The 24,638-nt window shown below is 30.5% G+C and overlaps 1 protein-coding gene and 1 pseudogene across 1 annotated transcript; both read left to right on the top strand.

Annotated features, from left to right (window-relative positions):
• Window positions 1-2,620: 2,620 nt before the first annotated feature.
• LOC125368599 lies at window positions 2,621-24,104 on the top strand (annotated as a pseudogene).
• LOC125371313 (probable xyloglucan endotransglucosylase/hydrolase protein 25) lies at window positions 11,043-11,673 on the top strand. The gene is made up of 2 exons (XM_048379986.1): window positions 11,043-11,283; window positions 11,380-11,673. The coding sequence occupies exons 1-2, from the start codon at window positions 11,230-11,232 to the stop codon at window positions 11,554-11,556; spliced, it is 231 nt and encodes a 76-aa protein (XP_048235943.1). The 5' UTR covers window positions 11,043-11,229; the 3' UTR covers window positions 11,557-11,673.
• Window positions 24,105-24,638: the final 534 nt, after the last annotated feature.

Genomic DNA, 24,638 nt, shown 5'->3' with positions numbered 1-24,638 from the left:
ATAAAAGAAATATCTGACAATAGAGTAGAATAGTTTGCACAAATATTAATCCCAGGTTAGCAGCTACTTACATTTTAGAATATTGGTTTAATGTTTAATCAAATCAAGTAAGCTGCATATACCATCCCCACAGTCCTCTCAGTTTACAAATTTTTTTATATAGTAACATACAACTCTCTATTGATTTTGAAATTAACGGGAGCCAATCCATGTGCCGTTGACAACAAAATAGCAAGTTGTTACTAATTTAAAACATATTGACTAGTAAAGGCAGTGAATAGAAAAAACAAATTAATGTAGTTTAAGGCTATGTAGAGGTGGTTTATTAATGTAATCAAAACTTCAACCAAATGACTAGACCTGGGTAGTGCTAAAGTATGGCATAAGAAACAAAATACAAGTGAAAATTCATTTAGGCAATTTCTGCAACTTCTTCTCTATATTACATAGAAACGCCAAAACTTTGAAGGAGCATTGAGGTAAAGTTTGCCTTATGTTGCCGAATTCTACCATCAACTTCAAGCCCCAATCTTAAGCAAGGTCCTTTAGATTTATTTATTCACAACTGATCTATAAAATTTCTTAGCATAATTGCTTTGCAGGTCAACGTCATTGAAGTAATACTTCCTTCAAATTCCTTTTGTCTGTTTTTCTCTTTTTTTTTTCTTAGAGAGGTGGAGGGAGGTGGTGATAATAGGATGAACCAAGAGAGAACAATGACTAATAGGAATTCCAGCAAAAACAGACAAAAGAATAGCTGCATTATGTTTTGCACTCACTTAAAACCTCTCCTCTAATCATTTATTGGTTTATACCTAGTTAAATGTCATGAAAGTTATGAATTAAACTGAAAATTCAGAACCAAGAGCTCATGCATACCTGACCGGCTGCATTCAGAGCCCTTATGGCCTCACTAAGACTGGCATATTTTTTACGGAAACACAGACTCACTTTCTTGTGGTAGTACAATAGGGCAACTGCACCAATCATGAACAAATAAGCATTAAGTTTGTTAACATGCACACAACACTGGAAAAAAAAACTATTATTCTCAAAAGTAGTCAGAGCAAGCTATCATAGACTTACAATATTGAATTTAGTGCATATTTCTTTAATTTTTATACATGTAAAAGAAAGATTTGTCTACACATTAAACCCGCTTAGTTCTTCCAACTCTGAAACTCAACACCAGCCTTACTGGTATGAACTACCCAAAATTCAGTTTGAGGTTCCATGAACTATTCAAGCTAACAATTCAAAATTAAAAGACTTTCCTAGCATATTCATAATAATTAATAACTAGTGAACATTGAGACTTCATTGCAGTAGAGGTAAATGCAAGTAAATGCACATGTATCAACAATTTTTGGTGCAATGGTTGAACTAATAAGCAACAATGTAGCTACATCAGGGGCAAGAATATCCACTGTTAACCAGTGCCTAATTTTTTTCTTCATCTAAATGTTGGATGAGCATATAAACCAACCGTCTTATTCTTTACTCGTCTCTACACATGAACATCGCACAGTGGCATAAATGAAAATTCACATCAAAGGCTATTCATCGATCAAAATAATGCACACTAATTTTAAGATTACAGAGATAAAATTTTAAGATGTAAACAGTAAAGAGAGTGAAGATAAGTACCGATAACATCTGCATGTTCTTGAACAAACACAGGGTTTTTTGAAAGGCTACCACATGCAAGCAACATGTCAATCTGCCAGAAATAAAGATATAAAAGGAAGAACATAAAGTTTTAAAATAAATTACATTTCGTGATATAGTCATCATTCCATTAACTAAGAAACACATAACTGAAAAGATAAACAATTACAATATAAAAAAAATCTCCTAATAATACTAGTCAACTAAAAATATGAGGTCCAGTTATATGTTTATACATAATATAAAACATGTAACTGCACAAAAAAAAAAGTGGATGAAGATTGAAAGGGATGCTTTCTTACTGTGTGACCATGAGCATTGCAATGCTCCACAATATGGCGTGTACCATATGCAATACCCTACACAGCAGAAAAGTATAGAACAACCAATTGTCTATTACTTGTATCAAGGGTCATGCCACAAATAACTCCTTTTGCTTTTGGATCTGCAGTAGGAGACCTGTAGTATGAAGAAGTTAACAGCTCAAAGATCTATAACAAAACTTAGGCACTATAACCTGAAAAGGCCTTTCATCACTAATCATATACCTATTTCCATGGAAGTCGGGAAGGACATGTACATCTTGTGTTAAAGCAGCAAGGAATGGAGCCTTTATGTCATCTATTATAGTCCTCAATTTATTGTTCAGTAGTGGAAATAGCAATATCTCTAGAAGACAAGGAAAAGTGATACAGGATCATGCCTGAGAGACGTGAAGTGCAACAGCGAAGAAAATAAAGAATTAAACTTCTGAAAGAAATTAAAACTTACACAAACATGTACATATTGATACAATCAACAATCTCTTGTTCGTAACAAATGTTTGACAAAAACCAAGTAAATAAAAACTTAATGTTAAGACACATTGCACAATTTTAACAATTTAACTTGGCACAAAGATAATGGTAGCATCAATACTTTAACATGGCCTTTTTTTTTAATTCCTGTAGCAATGATCCCTGAATACTGGCTTGCAGATGGTGGGTAGAGTGCTACTGGTGCATTATTAGATTACATTATAGAAAATCATGTTGCTTCTCCCCGCCTTGCAAACCGTGCTGCTTCTTAGAGTAGGATATCAGTTTCTAGCATATACATTTAACTAAATTATATTTAATACTTTTTTACGTAGTACTGAGGCTTAATTGATCCCCATAGTTGTTAAATGTGCACGAGGCACAAGCCCTAACGCCTCAAACACTAAAAGGTGGGAGATGTGGGCACAAGCTTTTTAGTTTAAAGTTGTTTTTTTTTCCTTTTCTTTAACTGTTTCCATATTTATACAATCTCCAGCATTAATCTCAATATGAAAGTGAACTTATGAAGATCACGCATACCAAATTAAAAAAAAAAACAACTATAACAAAGAAAGAAACCCATGTTGCTTTAGATCATAAGGGGGATAAAAGGTTGCTGCTAGAATTATTCTACATCACAATACCCAGTTTCTCCTCTATCTCTCTATCGTCATCTTTCTTCTATGTTTTCTTTTTTATTCTACCTTCTCTATTCTTCTCACTCTAATTTTACCTTTATATTTTTTAAACCCAAATAGTTTCTCCTTCTTTTCTTGCTTTTCATTTGTTATACTCTTTCACTAGCTCAATCTATAAAATGATTTCCTTGACCTTTTGATTCTGTCTCTACTGCCCCTCAGTTCTCTATCCTCTTTGGCTCTCACAATCTTTTTTTTTTCTTTCCTCTTCTCTCTACTTTTATGGAAACCTCACATCCTACATTTACAAGCAGCAAAATAACTTTTCTTTTTTCATGTTGATTTTTAGTTATGCCATGTTAAATTATTGATGCTACCATTATCTTTGTGCCAAGTTAAATTGTTAATTGTGCCATGTGTCTTAGCATTAAGTTTTTATTTACTCGAGTTTTGTCAAACATTTGTTACGAATAAGAGATTGTTGATTGTATTAATATGTACATGTGTGTGTAAATTTTAATTTCTTTCAGAAGTTTAATTCTTTATTTTCTTCACTATTGCACTTCACGTCTCTCAGGCACACCCCTGAGCCCCCGCCTTCAATAACTATGGTTGATCCTGTATCACTTTTCCTTGTCTTCTAGACATATTACTGTTTGAACTACTAAACAATAAATTGAGGACTATAATGGATGACATAAAGGTTCCATTCCTTGCTGCTTTAATACAAGATGTACATGTCCTTCCCGACTTCTATAGAAACAAGTATATGATTAGTGATGAAAGGTCTTTTCAGGTTATAGTGCCTAAGTATTGTTATAGATCTTTGAGCTGTTAACTTCTTCATCCTACAGGTCTCCTACTGCAGATCCAAAAGCAAAGGGAATTATTTATGGCATGATCCTTGACATAACTGATAGACAATTGGATGTTCTATACCTTGCTGTCGTGCAGGGTATTGCATATGGTACACGTCATATTGTGGAGCATTCACACAGTAAGAAAGCATCCCTTTTAAATAAATAAAATTTCCGATGATTGAAATGTAAAAGTTAGTAAATTGTATCTTTTGCACGTTTTGTTTCTATGAAGACAATGTGTGATTTTAACATTATTTCTTCTTTGTCTCTCTAATTAAAGTTTTAATACTGAACTTGCACATGTTTAAATTTCTGAAATGATATTAGTATGGTATCAATTATAAATGGCAACTGCTTGAAATTAATGTTTATCACAATACAAAAAAACAGAAACCATATATTTTCTTGCCAACGCATGAGACTTGTGCATTTTTATGCTAATAGGTTTGCTAGGATGAGATTTTACTGGAATTTGGATGTTGGATGGAAATTGTACATAATGTAACTAAATATGTTGATATAATAATTATATTAAGCAATAGTCAGATCTCTTTGTTTTTAATAGTTGTTGCTTAAAAAAATGACTAATTTGATTCTTGATATCAATACTTTCATGATTCTACTTATATTATATCTTGAACTTTCATCTGAAATGCTCTGCGATACAAACTATGAGGGAGTAGCTTAATTTTCATGGGTTGTAAGCCTACTGCCCCTCATAATTTTTCTACGTATGCTAGTAATATTCAAACATGCAACTTGCATGAATGCTTTTTTGCCAATTGTTCTTTTCTTCTATATCATTGGTTGCTTCTCGATTATCTATATGTCCTTTGGGAGATGTAGTTATATTATAAAAGCAAAAAAACTACTAGTAAATTAATCTTCTTGTCAAAATTTACAGTGCAAATCATATTACATGTTTCACGGAATATATATACATCCAGCACAACACATATTTAGCTTTTTATTGTGCTTTAATTCGCAGAAAGCTATGTTTGTCAGGTGACTAATAGAGGTTTCTACTGTTATCTTGGTCATTAATTGATAGAAAAATAACATGTTTTATGTATATCATTTTTATCATATTGTTTATGTTAGTGTGTTCTGTAATAACTTTGACATTCTATAACAAGTAAGCATGAGTGATTCTTTACTCAGAGGATTGAACCTTTGGGCTTTCATTCTCTTTATTCTACTTAGAAATTACTTTCCTTCTTGATGGATTATTAGAGGGTTCAAAAGTCCGACATTCAGAGAATCATGGTCCATTAGAGTTTGAAATGAACCTATATATAAAGATGTTTCTATATAGATTCAAAAATATTATGAGCATTGAAAAAAATGATTGAAACTGTTTTCAAATAGCGTTGTCATTTTTCTAAGTTTTGAACTTGAGCTTTGTGTCTGATGGTCATTCAGTAGTCTGCATATGTATTGAGTCGCACATGTTCATTCATGCATCATAAAATTCACATGTCAAATATATCGAGTAACATATTGGTTGTCGGTCTCAGACGCAATGATGCGAGTTTAAAACAAAGACAAAATGAAAAATTATACTAAAATTTACAGCAATTTAAATTTTATCGTTTAGTAATTTCGTAGTGCTAGAGTTATTTTGGTGAGAGTTGTTATTTTAAATGATTATTTACGAGAAAATTATTAAATAATTGGAATTTAATTGTAGTAGTTTACACTTTTACTTTTGAATTTTAAATAAATTATATTGTTAATTTATTTTGGATTTAAGGATTAAAGTGATTTTTCATGAGATAACAAAATTTGGAGGAGGAAAATATTATATGAGTTAATACTTTTTCTGTTAATAATGAACGGTTATAGCTTGATAGTGGGATAGTACTTGAGGTAGCAAAATATGTAGAGGACACTTATCCTTTAAGTATATCAAGAATTTATTTTATTAGATAATTATTTAAAATAAAGTTTAGTTTTCATTTAATAGGAGGATTAAAGTGAAAATATGGCATGGATATTGGATATTATAGAGACGCATGTCCTCTTGTATAAGTAAGTTAGAACATACCAATTTAGTTTTAGTTAATATCTCTTTATGTTTTTAAATTTAACATCTCAAGTAACCATTTATGTCCTAATTTTCTTTTCTCGCTATATATTCTCTACAATTTTTACTGTTGATTATCACTTTGTATGTCAATGGTAAAGGCTTTTGTGATTAAATCCAACTCCATAGCTCTCCTAGCTATTCGTTAAGCTTGTTTAAGATACTAACTTCTTGTTGGCATGAGTTGGGTTTAGTAATTTTGGACATGTGATATTATGATTGGATTGGAAATTGATGCTTGTACGATTTGGTCCATGCTTGAAGATTGAAGCTCGAAGTACATAAGGATTGGGTTGGAACAAGCGAAGTCAAAGGCTGTTTAAAGTTTAAATTGGAGAACTGATGATGAGTTTGAAGCTATCAACTCCAAGAGTTACATTGTTTGAGAATGATTCTAGGGCTAATTATAACTTCTTAATTTTCTTATTTTGTTACTATCTCCATGATTAGGTTAGTAACTATTCTTTAATTTTATTTAGTTGCATGAAGTGAATAAGGGTTTGGGTTACTTTAAATGATGATTATTGGTATGTGTTTGATTTTGTGTTTATGGCTTAATTTTTGTATTGTGGCATGAGATGTTAGATTGGTGTTATGCCAAATTATGTAAATTTTAGGTTGGTCCTTCGAAGTGTGAATTTGATTGGAATTTCGGATTTCAGTCCCGTGTGTGACAGTCCACTTGTTTGAGCATTATCTAGAGTTCCACAACTCCAAATAAGGCAAAATCTGAACCTATAGAAACTTTGATCCGTCCTCTAAAATTATTTATTTTTTGGAAGGCCTAATTCTGCTATTTTGGAAGTAAAATTGAGTATTAGATTTTCATGGTCAATCTGACCTGACAGATAAACATATCTATAATGTTTTATTTAGTCCTCTTTGTTCACCTTTCCAAATGGCAGAAGACCAACTAGAAATGAAAATAGACTTAATGTCCCTGTGATATGGAAAAGATGGTACCAGTAAAGCTTCCAAGTATTTTTTTTAGACAATTTTGAGTAGAGCCTCAGAAATCTATCATAGATGACAGTTTGTTGATTATGTATGTGATGTATTTGCTTATTAATTGCTTGAAAAAATCTATTCTTTTGAGGCCATGTGATTAGTATGTGATATATTTGTTGATAGATTGCTGGTGGGAGCTTTGGTTTTGTAATTAAAAGTTGATTTTAATATTTGTTTGCTTAAGCCCTGAATTCTGTTTTAAATTTTTTCTTGACAGTCAAATTTGAAAATTAATATGCCAAATTCTACGACAAATGAATGGTTGATTTTTGAGTATGTTGTTTCTTGTCTGTGTAGTTTATGGGTATAAAATGGCACTTTGATCCAACGGTCGGATCTTGACTTATGACCATTTTTCTAGGGACTACCTGGAGAGAATTTTCTAAACTAGAATTAGGGATCTTCCTTGTTTCTTTGGATTGCTGTCTAGTTTGGAAAATTGCAATTACCCCTTTTAATTCAATGAATATCTGACAGGCTTACAAGAATTTATGAGATTTAAGCCCTTAGTTTAAGTTGAAAGTGGTGACTGATTTAGTCTGATATAATCTGATTAGATCTTTTATTATTGCACTGGTTTTGATATCAATTTCACGATACTTTATTTAAAACTTGCCATCAACATAAGGAAAGTGTTTTTTAGAACTTCTTATGTTAAGACTGATTTCCAGGTTGTGTCACTTATAGATTCTTATGTTGAATGAGCATAGCAATAGAGTACACCCTAACCTCTATGATTTATCCGATTATAACACTTTCTTCTTTTATGATGCACATTGATAAAGTTTATTTATTATACAATTTGAAATATAGTTCTGTATCTATAAAAAAAGAAGCAAAGCATAATGTTGTTGGCTTTTAACATATCATTTTAGTTCTGCATTTACCGATATTTTACTCTTCTTTTTACCTGACATCAAACAGGATGAAGTGTAGCTTTCCCTGGTCATTCTCAGGGTGGGTTCGACTCTTGCAGCTGCGAAGGTAAGAAATTTTATACTGAAGAATTCACATTGATTTCAGATGGTGCTTCGTTGAGGTCCATTGACCAAGTCGCATTTGATTAGATGCTAAAATTTTGGCATATAACCTTTATCTAGGCTTTGCAAAGTGGATATATTATTGTCAACCATAAACCTATGGGACATTTCTATATTGTTTATTTCAAGTATTTGTCTATATGTTTAGGAACTAGGTACTGAAGCTGGAACTCCTGTCGAGACTTCACTGATTGATGCTTATGCTGGTGGTATGGGGATCATGGAGAGTGTTCCTCTTATTGATTATATAAATATATATACGTTTGTCTAAAATTTCAATTTCTTTCAAAAGTTTTATTCTTTTATTTTCTTCTCTTTTGCACGTCACGTCTCTCAAGCATACACCTAATTATGCGCCTTTAATAACTATGTTTGATCATATATTACTTGTCTTCTAGACATTTCATTGTTCGAACTATTGAACAATATTTTGAGGACTATAATGGATGACATAAATGTTGCATTTGCTGCTTTAACACAAGATGTACATGTCCTTCCCGACTTTCATGGAAACAGGTAAACGATTAGTGAATAAAAGGCCTTTCCAAGTTATAGTGCCCAATTTTTTTTATTAATCATTGAGCTTTTAAATTCTTTATACTACAGGTCTCTTATTGCATATCCAAAGGCAAAGGGAATTATTTGTGGCATGACCCTTTACATTAGTGATAGACAATTGGCTCTTTCATACCTTGCTGCCATGCGGGGTATTGCATACGATACACACCATATTGTGGAGCATTGCAATGCTCATGGTCACAAAGTAAGAAGCATTGGTTTTAATCTTCACGCATTTATTTTTCTGTAATGACATGTTTTATATTATGTTTAAATATATAACTTCATCTCATACTTTCAGTTGATTCGTATTATCATGAGATTTGTTTTATAATGTAGTTGTTTATATTTTCAGCTATGTGTTTCGTAGTCAGTGGAATGATGGCTATACCTCCATATGTCATTTGATTTAACACTTCCTCTTCTTTCTTGTATATCTTCTTCCCTTGCAGGTGACATGCTGCTTGCATGTAGTGGCCTTTCAAGAAACAGTGTTTGTTCAAGAATATGCATATGTTATTGGTACTTATCTTCATAATCTCTTTATATTGTTCACATCTTAAAATTTTTTCCACTGATTTTAAAATTATAGTGCATTCTTTTGATCAATGGATAGCTTCATAAAGTTTCATTGCTGCCACTCCAATTTTTTCTCATTATTCTTTTTCCAGTTTGATATAATGTATGGTGAAATCTCAATGTTCACTAGTTATTAATTATTGTGAATATACGTTGTTAGGAAAGTCTTTCAATCTTGAATTGGTGGCTTGAATAGTTCATGAAACCTCAAATTGAACCTTGTATAGTTCATACCAATAAGGCTTTGATGTAGGACGAATTTAGGAAACCGGTTCTATGTTGATTTCTTAAAAAAATAAAGGTTAAGATTGAATTTCATATCTGATTTAGCAGAAATTCCGTTATGAAATAGAGGAATAGAAAAGAAAAGACAAGAAAACTTCTAAGAGTCAAGACTTAGAAAGTTTCGGATCATGCCTAAAGAAGATTAAAACACACAATTCTAGACCAACAATTTGCAGGAAATATTTGTTAATAAATTTGGAAAACTCTTAATAATAATTGTTATAAGCCTAGATATTTATAGACTAAACTAATCCTACCACTACTAAATTAAGTTAAACTTCTAATTCGCACTTAAAATAATTAAAGACTTTTAAAAATGAATTTTAACTATTGTTCCGACAAAACTGGAAATTACAGAAATTCCCCTTGCAAAGCTAGAAATTATGGAAATACCTTTTGGGTGTTGAAATTATAAAAATTAGACCAAAACACTAAATCTCGTGATTCTTTAAGTTTTATTTTTCTTGATATCAGGTTCATAGTGAGTTTCAGAGTTAGGAGAACTGTGCAGGTTGGGATTGCAAAAAAATAATTTGAGTCAAATTTGATTGAATTCAAAAAGATAAAAGATAAATGTAGTATGTTTTTAAATTTGTTATAAAATAAAAATATATATAATTTTTTAGAATAATCCTTATTTATAATTAACAAAGATTACTATATATATATATATATATATATATATTTTATATTTAAAAATATAATTGCTTTCAACTTTTTTCAATTAGAGATTGAAATCTCTTATTTAATTTTCAGTAGAATGAATATTTTTAGCTAATTTCTTAGTAAATTTTTTTTAAGTTTAAACTTACTATTTTTTTTATAATTTTTCTAAATTAATTACATTATTTATAAATTTTATTTATTCTTATTTATTCTTATTTAAATAACAAAGGCAAAAAGGAAAAAATAAAATTTTCATATTACATGTTCGAACGTATACTTTGTTTTTTTCCCCACTCCCTGAATCAACCAAGTTATTATAATCTTCTAAAACCTATGGCCATATTTCGTTCATAAATGTTAGAATGGTAGAATTGAATATAACGTAATGAAAGTATCACCGACTCCACAGGAGAGGTGGTGGTGGGTTTAGGTGAAGCAAAGAAAGTGGAAAAGAAAGTGCCAAAGTAAAAGACCCACACACCAACCTCCATGTTTGGTGAAGAGAAGTTGGGTCCTGCTGCAGGGCCTCTCTCTCTCTCTCTCTCTGTTTTCATCATAGATCTAAACTCAAACTGCGTCTAATAGTTGCATCTTGTTGTTCGCCATTGATTAAATCCACTGTTCGATAATCAAAGCCAACTGGTCACATCTTCTGACATAGAACCTTCCTGTGTAATTACCCTCTTTCCTTGTTTCATTTCTTATCCCTCCAAGGAACAATTGTATTATAAATACAAACCTTAAGAACCTTGCCAATCCATCATTTCACTTCTATATAGAGGAAAATAACTTCTCCTTCAGTACAGAACAAGCTCAACGGCTTCTTTTCTTGCTTGCACAGAGGGGTTCAGCACTCTCATTGATCATCTCTCTTACAATTAGCTCGTATAATTTGCTGGTGACTTCATCCAAGACTTTGATATCACTTGGGGAGATGGTCGTGCTAAGATACTCAACAATGGCCAGCTTCTTACCCTTAACCTTGACAAAGCTTCTGGCTCTGGATTTCAGTCGAAGAATGAGTATCTTTTTGGAAAGATTGATATGCAGCTCAAGCTTGTCACTAGCAACTCTGCTGGCACTGTCACTGCCTACTATGTAAATTCTTAACTTCCTCCAGATATATGCAGCTACTGTATGGCTTCAATTTAGAAGTTTGTGCTCATTTGACTAATGAAATATTTGAATTTGCAGTTATCCTCGAAAGGGTCCACATGGGATGAGATAGACTTTGAGTTCTTGGGAAATCTGAGTGGTGATCCTTACATTCTTCATACTTGTGTATTTAGCCAAGGCAAAGGTAACGAAGAGCAACAATTCTATTTATGGTTTGACGCAACTGCAGATTTCCACACCTATTCCATTCTTTGAAATCCTCGGCGTATCATGTAAGCAATTAAAGCAAACCCGTCATACCAAAATCTTGTAGTCTCATTTAGCATATTTACATAATGTATATTGAAGTTATTTTGTACCTGCGTTTCAGTTTTTCTGTTGATGGGACTCCTATTAGAGAGTCCAAGAACATGGAGAGCATTAGTGTTCCATTCCCAAAGAATCAACCAATGAGGATTTACTCTAGTCTATGGAATGCTGATTACTGGGCTACAAGAGGTGGATTTGTCAAGACAGATTGGAGTCAAGCTCCATTCACTGCTTCCTATAGGAACTTCAATGCCAATGCTTGTATCTGGTATAATGGAGCATCTTCTTGTGATAGAAATTCATCATCTAAAACAAATTCATGGCTTTCAAAGGAGCTTGATTCAATAAGTCAAGAGAAGCTGCAACAGGTGCAGAAGAATTATATGATATATAATTACTGCACTGATACTAAAACGTTCCCACAAGGACTCCCTCGAGAATGCAGCATGTCCTAGTTCAAACTTCACTTGTTAGAAGCTGTATTCCTTATTCATTTTTTATCGTGTAATTGTGTCGACAAGTTATATCAATTTTCTGTTAGTACATATTGAGAATTTTCGAAGGAGCAAGAAATTGAATTTTTTTGTTTCTACGCTAGAAATAAGCATAATATCGACTGCTCTTTTATTGATAAGCTGCATGATTAGGAATTTCAGAAAAAAAAGAAACAAACTTTTCAAAAAGCATAGTTTGCATATTACATGAAAGTGTACTTATAAGACATCTGAAGGATTTTTTTTTAAGATTTTACATTATTATGACTTCAGTTTTTATTTTATATTATTTCTGAATTTCGTTAAAAAAAATACTAAAAATATACCTACAAAATATCGAAAGATAAAGATACTAAAAGTAAATCTATAAGATACTGGAATGATATTATTTTTAATTCGTATTATTATAAATTCAGTTTTTATTTTATATCATTTTATTTTTTTTATAATTTCGTTAGAAAAAAATATTAAAAGTATACCTAAAAGATACTGAAACTTTTTTTTTAATTTCTATTATTATGAATTTACTTTTTTTAATTTCGTCCTAAAAAAAATACTAAAAGTATACCTATAAGATACCAATAGGATATGATTTTAACTTATATTACCTATGTATAATGGATATGTCGTTTCAATACATATAAAATATTTTATTAATCTAATATTATACGGCGATGAACTTATTGTTTGAATATAATAAACATGTCCATGATAACCTATGAATAATGATATGTTGTTTTAATATGTATAAAATATTTGATGAACTTCAAATGATACTTTGATGGACCTGTAGTTTGAAGATAATAAGCCTGTTAATTATAACTTATGAATAATAAATCTGTTGTTTCGATATGTATAAAATATTTGATGAACCTTAAGTGATAATTTGATGAACTTGTAATTTGAAGATAATAAACATGTTCATTATAATCTATGAATACTGAATATGTTGTTTCAACATGTTAAAATATTTGATGAACCTAATGTTATACTGTGATGAACTTGTTATTTAAAGATAATGAACTAATCTATTATAGCCTATGAATACATATTTATTTTTATGCACATATAGCATGTTCATTAGTTAAAACTTACAGATTCATCTATTAATCATATAAGGTTCATTATTAATAAAATCCATTTAATGAATTATTAGCTCTTATTTATAGTAATTATTATTTTGCAAGATAAAAATGGATAGAAAAAATATCTTAGAGAAAAAAGTTCAGTAAGAAGAATCCACAAGGGCAAAAAAGAGGACCATAACTGAGGAATCTAATAATGATAGCACAGATTGGGATATTCCTCTGACTAATGTTATGAAGAACAAAACTACTGATAGTGTTGGAAACGAAAATGGACATGCTTAATAAAAGAAATCAAAGCAAGTTGTTGCTACTGATGTGAGTAAAAATGTTAAGAAAAGAAAAGAAGTTACTACAACTCGACAAACTCAAGGGCAAAATAAGAGATACAAAACATGCTCAATAATTGACAAAGGGAAGAAAGTGGTTGCAGAAGAATCAGATGAAGATACTGATTCTACTTCTGAAGAACAATTACTAAAGGAGACATCTAAATCACAACCTATAAAACATAAAGAAAAGGAGGTTAGATTTGTCATACCTACCAAGATGTCTTCATCTGGTTTGTCCAACATGATCAAGAGACTGTCACTAGAGCAACGTTAAGCAGCTGAAGACATTAGCTTTGGCAGCCTTTTAAAATTAATGTTCTGTGAATGTCATGGACAGTTAAGTAGATACATTGTAGAGAATTTTGATTTTTGTAGGTGTGCTTTAGTTTTAGAGAAAGAAAAACTTAAGCTAACTTAGGAGGATGCAGTTTCTATATTGGCTATTTCTCGTGGTCCTAAAATCATTGTAGAAGCCAAATGGGATAATGACAACAATAAATATAATCAGTTGTTGAAAGAATAGAGGAAAAGATGAGCTGTAACTTCTGGTAGTCCTATAACAAGAAGTATGACTGATGAAATAGTGAACAAAGGAGATCATGATGATGAATTCAAGAGAGAGTCCACTATTTTTGTTGTCTCTACTATGCTGAAGGGCCCCTAAAGTAGAAAATGAAACTATAGTATTCTATTTTCTCTAATCAATTTCAATGAAATTAAGGAGTTCAATTGGTGTCATTACACTGTAAAAAGTCTGGTACGTTCAAGACTGGAAAAAGAAATAAGTGTAACAATAATAAAAATCACAAAGTATAGCAGTATTAAACAACTTCTTAGACATCGAAAAATTAATAGTCTCACTCCTTTATGATGATAAAATACTACTAGAAAAAAGTCTTTATTAAAAGCAGGACATCACTTCTCTCTAAACTTGTATAACTTTCGTATCCAAGAATTATTGTGATAATAATATTTTGTTACTAACCTGAAGAAAACACATAGGTATATTAAAATATAAGTGTCGGTTCACTAAAACATAACTGAAGATTCATTAGAACTTAATTGCAGGTTTATTGGAATATAACTGTAGTTATATTGGAATATAACTTCAGGTTCATTAAAATATAACTGGAGGTTCATTGGAATGTAACTGCAGGTTTATTATAATATAACTGTAGGTTCATTGGAATGTAAATGCTTATATATTGGAATATAACATTAGGTTCATTAAAATATAACTGCAGGTTCATTCTTTTGAATATAAATGCAGGTTTATTGGAACTTAACTGCAGGTATATTGGAATATAACTTCAGTTTAGTAAAATATAACTGCAAGTTCATGACAAAATAATTACAGGTTCATTAAAACAATTAGTAAAAAAGTCAGGTTCATTTGAAATAACTGATCCAATAAAATGCAAACTATGCCTCTGTATCAATATACTTCATAGCATAATTGAATAATTCTACAAATTCTTTTTAACTTCTTAAGCACTTGATGTTCTTCTTTGAGTTCTCTCCTATGTGCCAAATATAAATCTACGATATGAGTCTCGAAACACCATAAAAATTACAGCAGCCATAATAACAGATTGATCTGTCATTATTCTTTTATGGATGTTTACCTCCCATAGATCTTAAAAAGGTACTAAACAGCTATACAAAGGACTCAATTCTATCATTTAATAGAAAACCACAACCAAACATTACATTGATGCATTATACCAACAAATAGGCCCCAAATAATATTATATCTATTAGTGCGATATATGGTATCATGGACTAACAAATCTCCAAACGTCTCATAATCTTATCTTATCTAAGCATCTCTTAAAAAAAATTATATAAATCTTGTATCAACATCAATCTCAAAATCAAAGAAAAAGTCATTTTCATTTAACTGTCTTTTTCTAAATATTTCAATCAAAGCATTCGAATTGGTGCCATCCAATTTCTTTATGTTTGTAATGCTAAATTAGTATAAGCTTCTTTAACTATAAAACTAATAAATGGTGATCCTCCAGGATTGATTTTTTAGCAACCTAGTACCATCAACAACAACAACTCCACTTTTCTTTAAATGCTTAAAATAACTCAACTGATTTTTTTGTAACTCCTCTATGTGAACGAAGCAAATAAGTTTTACTTGATGGATATAGCTCATAATTATGTTCTTTTTCATCTTTTTTATAGTCCAAACTCATTCTTCATCAATATCAAACTAAATAGAAGCTTTACAACCAGATTGAATATCAAGTTTCGAATAACACTTATTTTTTTTATTTTCTTTTCTTTTTCTCGAGCCTTTGAGCAACAAAATCTTTTCATTTATATTCTTTTGTCATCTGCTCTAAATCTTTGTTTACTCTTTCTAATACTAAACCTACTCTGAATGCATACCTATTGTATAAATCATAAGCTTCACCAACAAATTTGACAGACAGTCCAGATAAATCCTCAACAGCTGCATTGTTATTATTATCAACTGTAAAAATAGAAAACATATTGAAACTTAGTTTAATACATAATAGACCTATTCTATTTCAATAATAAACATGTATTATTACTATGAACATAATGAAACTAAATGTTATAAATAATGAACATGTATTTCATATGTAATAAACTTATAGTGCAAACATAATGAACCTATAATAATGAACCTCAATCATGTACATAATGAACCTGTTCCTTTTCGATAATGAAACTAAAATTATGAGCATTATGAACCTGTAGTTTCTAGACAATAATCATAATATTCTTTTAGTAGTTGAATATTCAGCTGCACAATTATTCTATTGATTCAAAATTTTCAGATTTTCATCCATTAAATCCTCTATCAATCAATTCTATCACAAAAAAATGAAAGAATAAAGAATTTCATATCATAAAAATCTATCAATGAGAAGAAAAAAAGAAAGAAGCAAAGGAATGAAGAACAAAATTGTGTTATAATGAACAAAAAAAGAAAGAAAAGAACGAATTAACAGAATTATGAACTAGAGAATAAAAGCTAAGAAAAAGAATAAAGAAAAGAATCGATTCAAAAGTTTGAATGATAAAAAATAGAGAATGAAGAAGACAAAATAGCACCAAACAGCAAAAAAAAAAAAAGAAGATCACTATTCTGTTATAAATCGGCAAAAACAGGATGGGACATTATTTTGGATAAGAAATTGTCTCACATGTGCCATTTAAATTTTGCCCCATCATTTGAATAAAACAGCAGTGCTTTGGACACGAGTACACAATGCAAGGGGTATTCGGGTCCCCGTATAATTTGCCTTGTAGGACCGTTTCAAAAGGCAGAAATAGCAATGGAGTTCAGGTAGGATAAAGATGGAGAGACATTTAGAAGATTTCCTTTTACGCTTCTTCCCGCAGATGTCCCTATTCTTTATTTTACTACTTTTAATAAAATAATTTACGATAATTTTGAATAACTTTTGTTACATTTAAATACATTTGTAAATATTAATATATTTTTTATGTAAGAATTAATATAATAATAAAACAAAAAATAATTCTTTTGTGTTTTTGAACTCTAATTCATCTTTTTATACTTATATAAGAATACATTATAGTAGAAATTAATTTGATTAAGGTAGGAGTAAATGAGCGAGAAAGTGTAGAGTCCGATTAATAAAATTAAGTTTGAATCCAATTAATACTACAATGACTAGAACTAGCCACTTAGTTGGTTAGACCTTTACTCTTATAAATTCATGGTATTTCTTATTCTTGAACGATATATTAAATAACCTTTACTGTTATAAATTGTTTATAATAGAATTTTATAAAAGAAATAATAAATATTTTATTTTAATATTAAATTAGTCTTTTTAAGGGATTTAAAAAAAACTCTAAATTTTTGTTTATTTATTCGTAAAATAAATTCAAATTATGTTATTTTAAATGAAAAATAAAAGAATAGTAAATAAGATTAACTAAATAATAAAAGGTTAATTTAGTTTATTCATTTTAAAATTAAGAATTGGGGAGAAGTTTCAAATTTGAGTTGTTGTAAATTGAAGTTTGTAGTACATTGCTTTTTTTTTAAATTATCAATTATTTTCCAATAACAATGTCAAACGCTCTTAATTTTAAAAGGTTTTAAGTGGCTCATTCACCAAGCTAAAATTAATACATAGTTGAAATTGAGTTACCAAAAATAATTTGTGTTCTCTTTCATATTTATTATTAAATTTAAAGATTAAATTATTATTTTTATTTATAAATTGTGTCTTTTAACTAGATTGACTGATAAAAAAAATCTAATGAAGAGAATTAAATATTATATAAAATTAAATCTAAGATAGCATTAATTCAATATTTAGAGAAATGCTATCAAAATATTAATATAATCAAAATAATCAATTTCAAATCTCTTTTAAGACGAATGTGCATTTTTTAAGAAGATAAATCACATGTAATTCTGAAAAATTGTACCAAATTATATCATCTGGATGAGCATTTAAAAACAACAACTACATGATTAATGGTGAAGCTCTTACATTAACAAATCATCCTTAATTTTTCTTTCCCTTTTGCTCTCTAGTTAGATTTAAAATTACTCTATCTATCTATTTATTCACATCAGACATTAAATTAATTCCTCTTGCTATTATTGTATCATATACACCCAAAATCATGATACATAAGTCAATTTTCATAGAATTCTCCAAATTAAAAAGGGAATATTATTGTTTGGTTGATAAAGGGCAATTGTAACTTTGAGCAAAAAGATAACTCATATATAAATTTAAAAAATGATTAAAAATTGAATTTAAGGTAAAGAAAGTATATCTCAGCTAATAATTTTTTTATTAAAAATAGATCATATTCGAATAAAATAATTAATTATAAACTCGTGCACATAGTCATATTCGATGGATATATAATAAAACTTTGAAAAGATATGAAAAATATAAATGGTGAAAAAGAATATTAAACATAATAGGAAACATGTTGTAAGAGGATCGATAAATATACTACTAAAAATTATTTATTCTCCTAAGGCTGAAATCCTTAATTTCAGTTTAATCAAGATGCCTCTCTTATGTTCCTTATTCCTGCATGCTACTTATTCTTCTGTAGATTTAGTTTTATTGTTGTAACTTTCTTGTTTAAACCGGGGAAATGGGTTTATTCTTAAGCATTTGACATAAATCTGTTGCATATTGCAGTAGTCATAGGAAGAAGAGAAGAAAACAATAAATCTGGACTTTCTAAATCTAGCATGTCTTTTCATATTTCTTAGTTCTTATTCTTCAAATGGGTTTAATGAAGTTTTTGTGTGCAATCAGTTTTCGGATTTCTATTGGCAAAATAAAAAAAAATGTTTACTTTTCCAATTGTTAGAGCTTCATTTGTTATTCTTGAAAAAAAGAAAACAGGAGAATGTCCTGTTTGGTTGGGATTTTGTGCCGAGGAAAAAAATAATCTCCCTTTCTTCCACTAGTAGAATTTTTGAATTTTTGAAAAAATAATCCTTTGATTCAAGCAGAGCAAAAAAGCCCAACTGTCAGGTTGTCTCCATATTTCATCCGCTGCAACATAGGAGTGAAAATCCTCAATTTTATTAGTAATCACAATACCCTGTCCTCTGTTCTTTTTCTTGATCATTCCAATTAAAAGCTCTTGTTTCTGTGATGCTACCTGATATCTGATAATTGTGTTGATGGACATTAAAATATGGTTCTTTGGTTTGATTTTGTGTTGATACCATTTTGTTTATTCTAATTTGCAGAAGTTGGTTCGGCGACTTCATAAACCATAGCAGGTTTCTTATGATAATACTCAGTTCTTGTAACTTTTGCTTCTGTGTTTCTGTTTCGCATCGGTATTTGCTCCTACAAGGCCCACAACAGGAGGTTCAACAAGATGCAAACACCCAAAATTTGGAATCACCGCAGCTAGAAGACATACAAAATCAGGATGGCCAATAAGAGGAACTAGATCTGATTGGACTCTTCAATAGTACTATTACATACACTTGGGTAAAAATTTATTTGGTCAGTATGAAAATATTTTACAGGAGTAGGAATTATACTTTTACTAGATTATTATATTTTATATTTTCACTAAGCATGTAGGGATGCTAATCTTCATTCTTTATTAGCGAAAGCCATAACATAGCTGCTAAATAATGATTGGTCTCAGGAGAAGAAGAAAACAATAATTTATTTCAGAAATGGGAAATTAATAAAAATTGTTCAAGATAAACATATATTTTTAACATTTTCTCTCTACATATTTAACACAAACCTATTTCAACTGTAGCAGTACTATAAACAAGAGAAGAAAAAACAACTCTTGACTTCTAAATCTTGAGCAACATCCCAAAAAGTACCACATCGTTTGATAGTTTTTAGTGCTTTTTCTTTAATGGGTTTTGGTTATTTTGTTGTTTTATTGAAGTTTTAATAGTTTTTATTGTTCTATAATTTTGACTATGTTGGCAAGATAAAAAGATATTTTCTCTTTTATTTTATTTTTCCAATTGCTAGAGTTTTTCATGTATTATTCTTGACAAAAAAATAGGAGACTACCCTGTTTGGTTGGGGTTTTATGCCAAGAAAAAAGGTTCTCCCTTTCTTATACAGTACTACTTGTTGCTTCAATTTCGTGAAAAAATAAATTGAAAAAAGAATTATTCAAAAGGGGATATGATAAGCTGATGAAGCTGGAAGAGGCAAATATGATGTTGATGTTAATGCACTCCAACGGTGTCGTTACTAATTTAACAATGAGGACTCTAACCGCTTTCTTGCATCTCTAATTTCTTCTCATGGTAACATTTTCCTCAGTACTAAGAATCATAATTTAAATTTTAATATTTAATTTTCTTTCTTTGTTTTCAAACTAAATATATTTACTTCCATAGACAAAATTATGTGGCGATCTCACCATAAAAAAGAAGTGTTATTTAATCACACAACACGTACTTATGGTGATACCGAAAATTATCTTTTATTATTAGTCTGTCAATTCAATTGCATTAAAATTTATTTGATTTTCTTTAAATTTTAGTTTTAATATTTCAGATTTTCAATTTCTTTTCTAGAGGAAGCGTCACATTTATTTAATCAACTATTAGAAATGGAAGACGAGGTTTCAGGTCGGACTTTTATTTGTTTATTTATTTTTAACTGATTTTTATTTGCCATTGTGTTTGAATATATGCGTGCATATATATTTTTAAAAGGATAAGTATTATAATTTCATTTTCCTCATAAGTTGTCGAAATCTTATATCAACTACTTGTTGCCTGCTTTTGTCTTTAAATAAATAAAATTTGTTATGATTGAAATGTAAAAGTTAGTAAATTGTATCTTTTGCACTTTTTGTTTCTATGAAAACAACGTGTGATTTTAACATTATTTCTTCTTTGTCTCTCTAATTAAAGTTCGATCTTTGAACTTGCACATATTTGAATTTACGAAATGATTTTAGTATGGTACCAATTATAAATAGCAAGCTGCTTGAATTTAATATTTATCATAATACAAAAAATAGAAACCATATATTTTCTTGCCAACGCATGAGACTTGTGCATTTTTATGCTAATAGGTTTGCTAGGATGAGATTTTATTGGAATTTGGATGTTGGATGGAAATTGTACATAATGTAACTAAATATGTTGTACACAATGACTAATTTGATTCTTGATATCAATACTTTCATGATTCTACTTGTATTATATCTTGAAATTTTATCTGAAATGCTCTGCGATACAAACTAGGAGGGAGTAGCTTAATTTTCACAGGTTGTAAGGCTACCGCCCCTTGTAATTTTTCCATGTATGCCAATAAGATTCAAACATGCAACTTGCATGAATGCCTTTTTGCCAATTGTTCTTTTCTTTCCATATCATAGTTGCTTCTCGGTTATCTATATGTCCTTTGGGAGATGTAGTTATATTATAGAAGCAAAACAAATACCAGTAAATTAATATTCTTATCAAATTTACAGTGCAGCGTTTCACGGAATATACATAAATCCATCACAACAAATATTTAGCTTTTTATTGTGCTTTCATACGCAGAAAGCTATGTCTGTCAGGTGACTAATAGAAGTTTCTACTATTATCCTGGTCATGAATTGATAAAAAAACAACATGTTTTATTTTGATCATTTTTATCATATTGTTTATGTCAGGGACTTCTGTAATAACTCTGACATTCTACAACAAGTAAGCATGAGTGATTCTTTACTCAGAAGGATTGAACCTTTGGGCTTTCATTCTTTTTATTTTACTTAGAAATTACTTTCCTTCTCTCTGTTTTACTCGAGGAACATATGGAAGTAAGCAATGAATTTCTATATGAAGAGTTGATACTTGCCAGCGTTGTTAAATATTATTGCTATGCAATGATGCAGTTTAGGAATCTTATTTCTTAATGCCTTCTTGTCATGGCTGTGATGATTTCTCCTTTTTTACCCTGATTCAGATGGAAATTTTGAATGAGTAGACGAGTAGATGAGGTTGTAAATATTGATAACTTTGGGGACACACTAAAATTTTTATGACTGGTTTATCAATTTTCACTTAGCTGCATGATTCCATTCCAGATGTGAGAAGGAAAAGAAAGCTGGAGTGTTGAGTATGATTCATTCAGACCACTTGCGGCTAAATTTGAACAGTCTAGCCATCTGACTGAGAGGTATGATTTCCCTTTTTCTTGATATTTTCCTTCTCCTGCATCAGGGAGGTAGTGAGTTTCAGATTTAGGAGAACTGTGCGGATTTGTTGTGAAAGAAAAAACATATCATTTTAGTTTTGCATTTACTAATATTTTACTCTTCTTCTTGTAACCTGTAATCATATAATTTATACAGACGAAGTGTAGCTTTCCCTGGATGAATAAAGACAGTTGATTTATGTGCTGATCCAACATTTGGATGAAGAAAAAGATTAGGAATTGGTTAATAGTGGATATTCTTACCCCTGCTGTAGCTACATTGTTGCTTATCTGGTTCAACCATTGCACCAAAAATTGTTAATACATGTGCATTTACTTGCATTTACCTCTGCTGGAAGTTTTCCTTATTATTTCTTTTCCCAGTCTGATATAATGTATGGGTGAAGTCTCAATGTTCACTAGTTATTAATTATTATGAATATGCTAGGAAAGTCTTTCAATCTTGAATTGTTAGCTTGAATAGTTCATGGAACCTCAAACTGAATTTTGGATAGTTCATACCAATAAGGTTGGTGTTGAGTTTCAAAGTTGGAAGAACTAAGCGGGTTTGGTGTGCAGACAAATTTTCTTTTACAACATGTATAAAAATTAAAGAAATATGTACTAAATTCAGTATTGTAAATCTACGATAGCTTGCTTTGACTACTTTTGAGAATAATAGTTTTTTTTTTCAGTGTTGTGTGCATGTTAACAAACTTAATGCTTATTTGTTCATGATTGGTCCAGGTTGCCCTATTTTACTACCACGAGAAAGTGAGTCTATCTTTATTCTTTGCAAAAAATATGCCAGTCTTATTGAGGCTATGAGGGACTTGAATGCAGCCAGTCAGGTAAGCATGAGCTATTGCTTCTGAATTTTCAGTTCAATTCATACATTTCATGACATATAACTAGGTATAAAATAATAAATGATTAGAGGAGAGGTTTTAAGTGAGTGCACAACATAATGCAGCCTTTCTTTTGTGCATTCTGTTTTTGCTGGAATTCCTATTAGTCATTATTTTCTCTTGGTTCATCCCATTACTGCCACCTCCCTCCACCTCTCTAAGAAAAAAAAAGGAGAAAAACAGACTAAAGGAATTTAAAGGAAGTATTACTTCAATGACGTTGACCTGCAAAGCAATTATGCCAAGGAATTTTATATATGAGCTGTGAATAAGTAAATCTAAAGGCCCTTGCTTAAGATTGGGGCTTGAAGTTGATGGTAAAATTCGGCAACACATGGCAGACTTTACCTCATTGCTCCTTCAAAGTCTTGGTGTTTCTGTATAATATAGAGAAGAAGTTGCAGAAATTGCCTAAATGATTTTTCATAGCATTTTGTTTCTTATGCCATACTTTAGCACTGCCCAGGTCTAGCCATTTGGTTGAAGTTTTGATTAGATTAATAAACCACCTCTGCATAGCCTTAAACTACATTAATTTGTTTTTCTACTCAACACTGCCTTTACTAGTCAATATATTTTGAATTAGTGACAACTTGCTATTTTATTGTCAATAGTACATGGATTGACTCCCATTAATTTCAAAATCGATAAGGAGTTGTATGTTACTATATAAAATAGTTTGTAAACTGAGAGGACCGTGGGGGTGGTTTATGCAGCTTGCTTCACCTGGTTAAACATTAAACCAATATTCTAAAATGTAAGTAGCTGCTAACCTTGGATTAATACTTATGTAAACTATTCTACTCTACCGTTATTTTTTTTTATTAATATCCATTTGATTCAGTGTAATTGACCCGACCCTTTCCAGGTCATTCATCCATCAAAAGATCCCAAGGTGAAGCAGTATCATGATGCCAAATACCGAGTATTCCATGAGCTTTATAAGCAGCAACTATCTCTACGTGCATTAATTGCTAAAGCTTTAGGATAGGTCCTACTGCTAATCAAGAATTATGGAAACTTATGTAGGATCATAGGAGTTTGATAAAATCTCAAAAAGAAATCTTTGTAAAGTTGATTGGCATTTTCACTAGGTACATAGCCCAGAGATTTTATAATAGTTCAGAGCTCTGAAAATAAATGATGCTTCCAATTTTTGATTTTCTTGTCAGCTTTTTATTGATTCCTCCATAGGAATGGCTTCACACTAAAGCCTCAAGCTCTTTGAGCGCGACGGATGGACCTTAGTTTTGGAGCGTCTCACTGTGAGTAGTATATTATACATATAGGTACGTATATGCATTTTCTCCTCTCCCCATTGTAATAAGCATGCGTTTAAATGCGAATGGGATTGAGGAGACTTAGTGATTAATATGATATGCGAGCATGTATTATGTGAAAGAGTAGATTTTAACTACATAACGGGATTGAGTTAGAACCTCCTAGATGATGGGGTAATCATCGGACGTAGGCGCATGCTTGATAGATAATATTAGTCTACAAATGCTTTGTTATTGTGTTTTTT

The sequence above is a fragment of the Ricinus communis genome, chromosome 10 (genome assembly GCF_019578655.1).
Source record: "Ricinus communis isolate WT05 ecotype wild-type chromosome 10, ASM1957865v1, whole genome shotgun sequence".
Lineage (NCBI taxonomy): Eukaryota > Viridiplantae > Streptophyta > Magnoliopsida > Malpighiales > Euphorbiaceae > Ricinus > Ricinus communis.
Note: the sequence above shows the minus strand (reverse complement) of the source record. Positions and strands in the feature narration are given on the sequence as shown.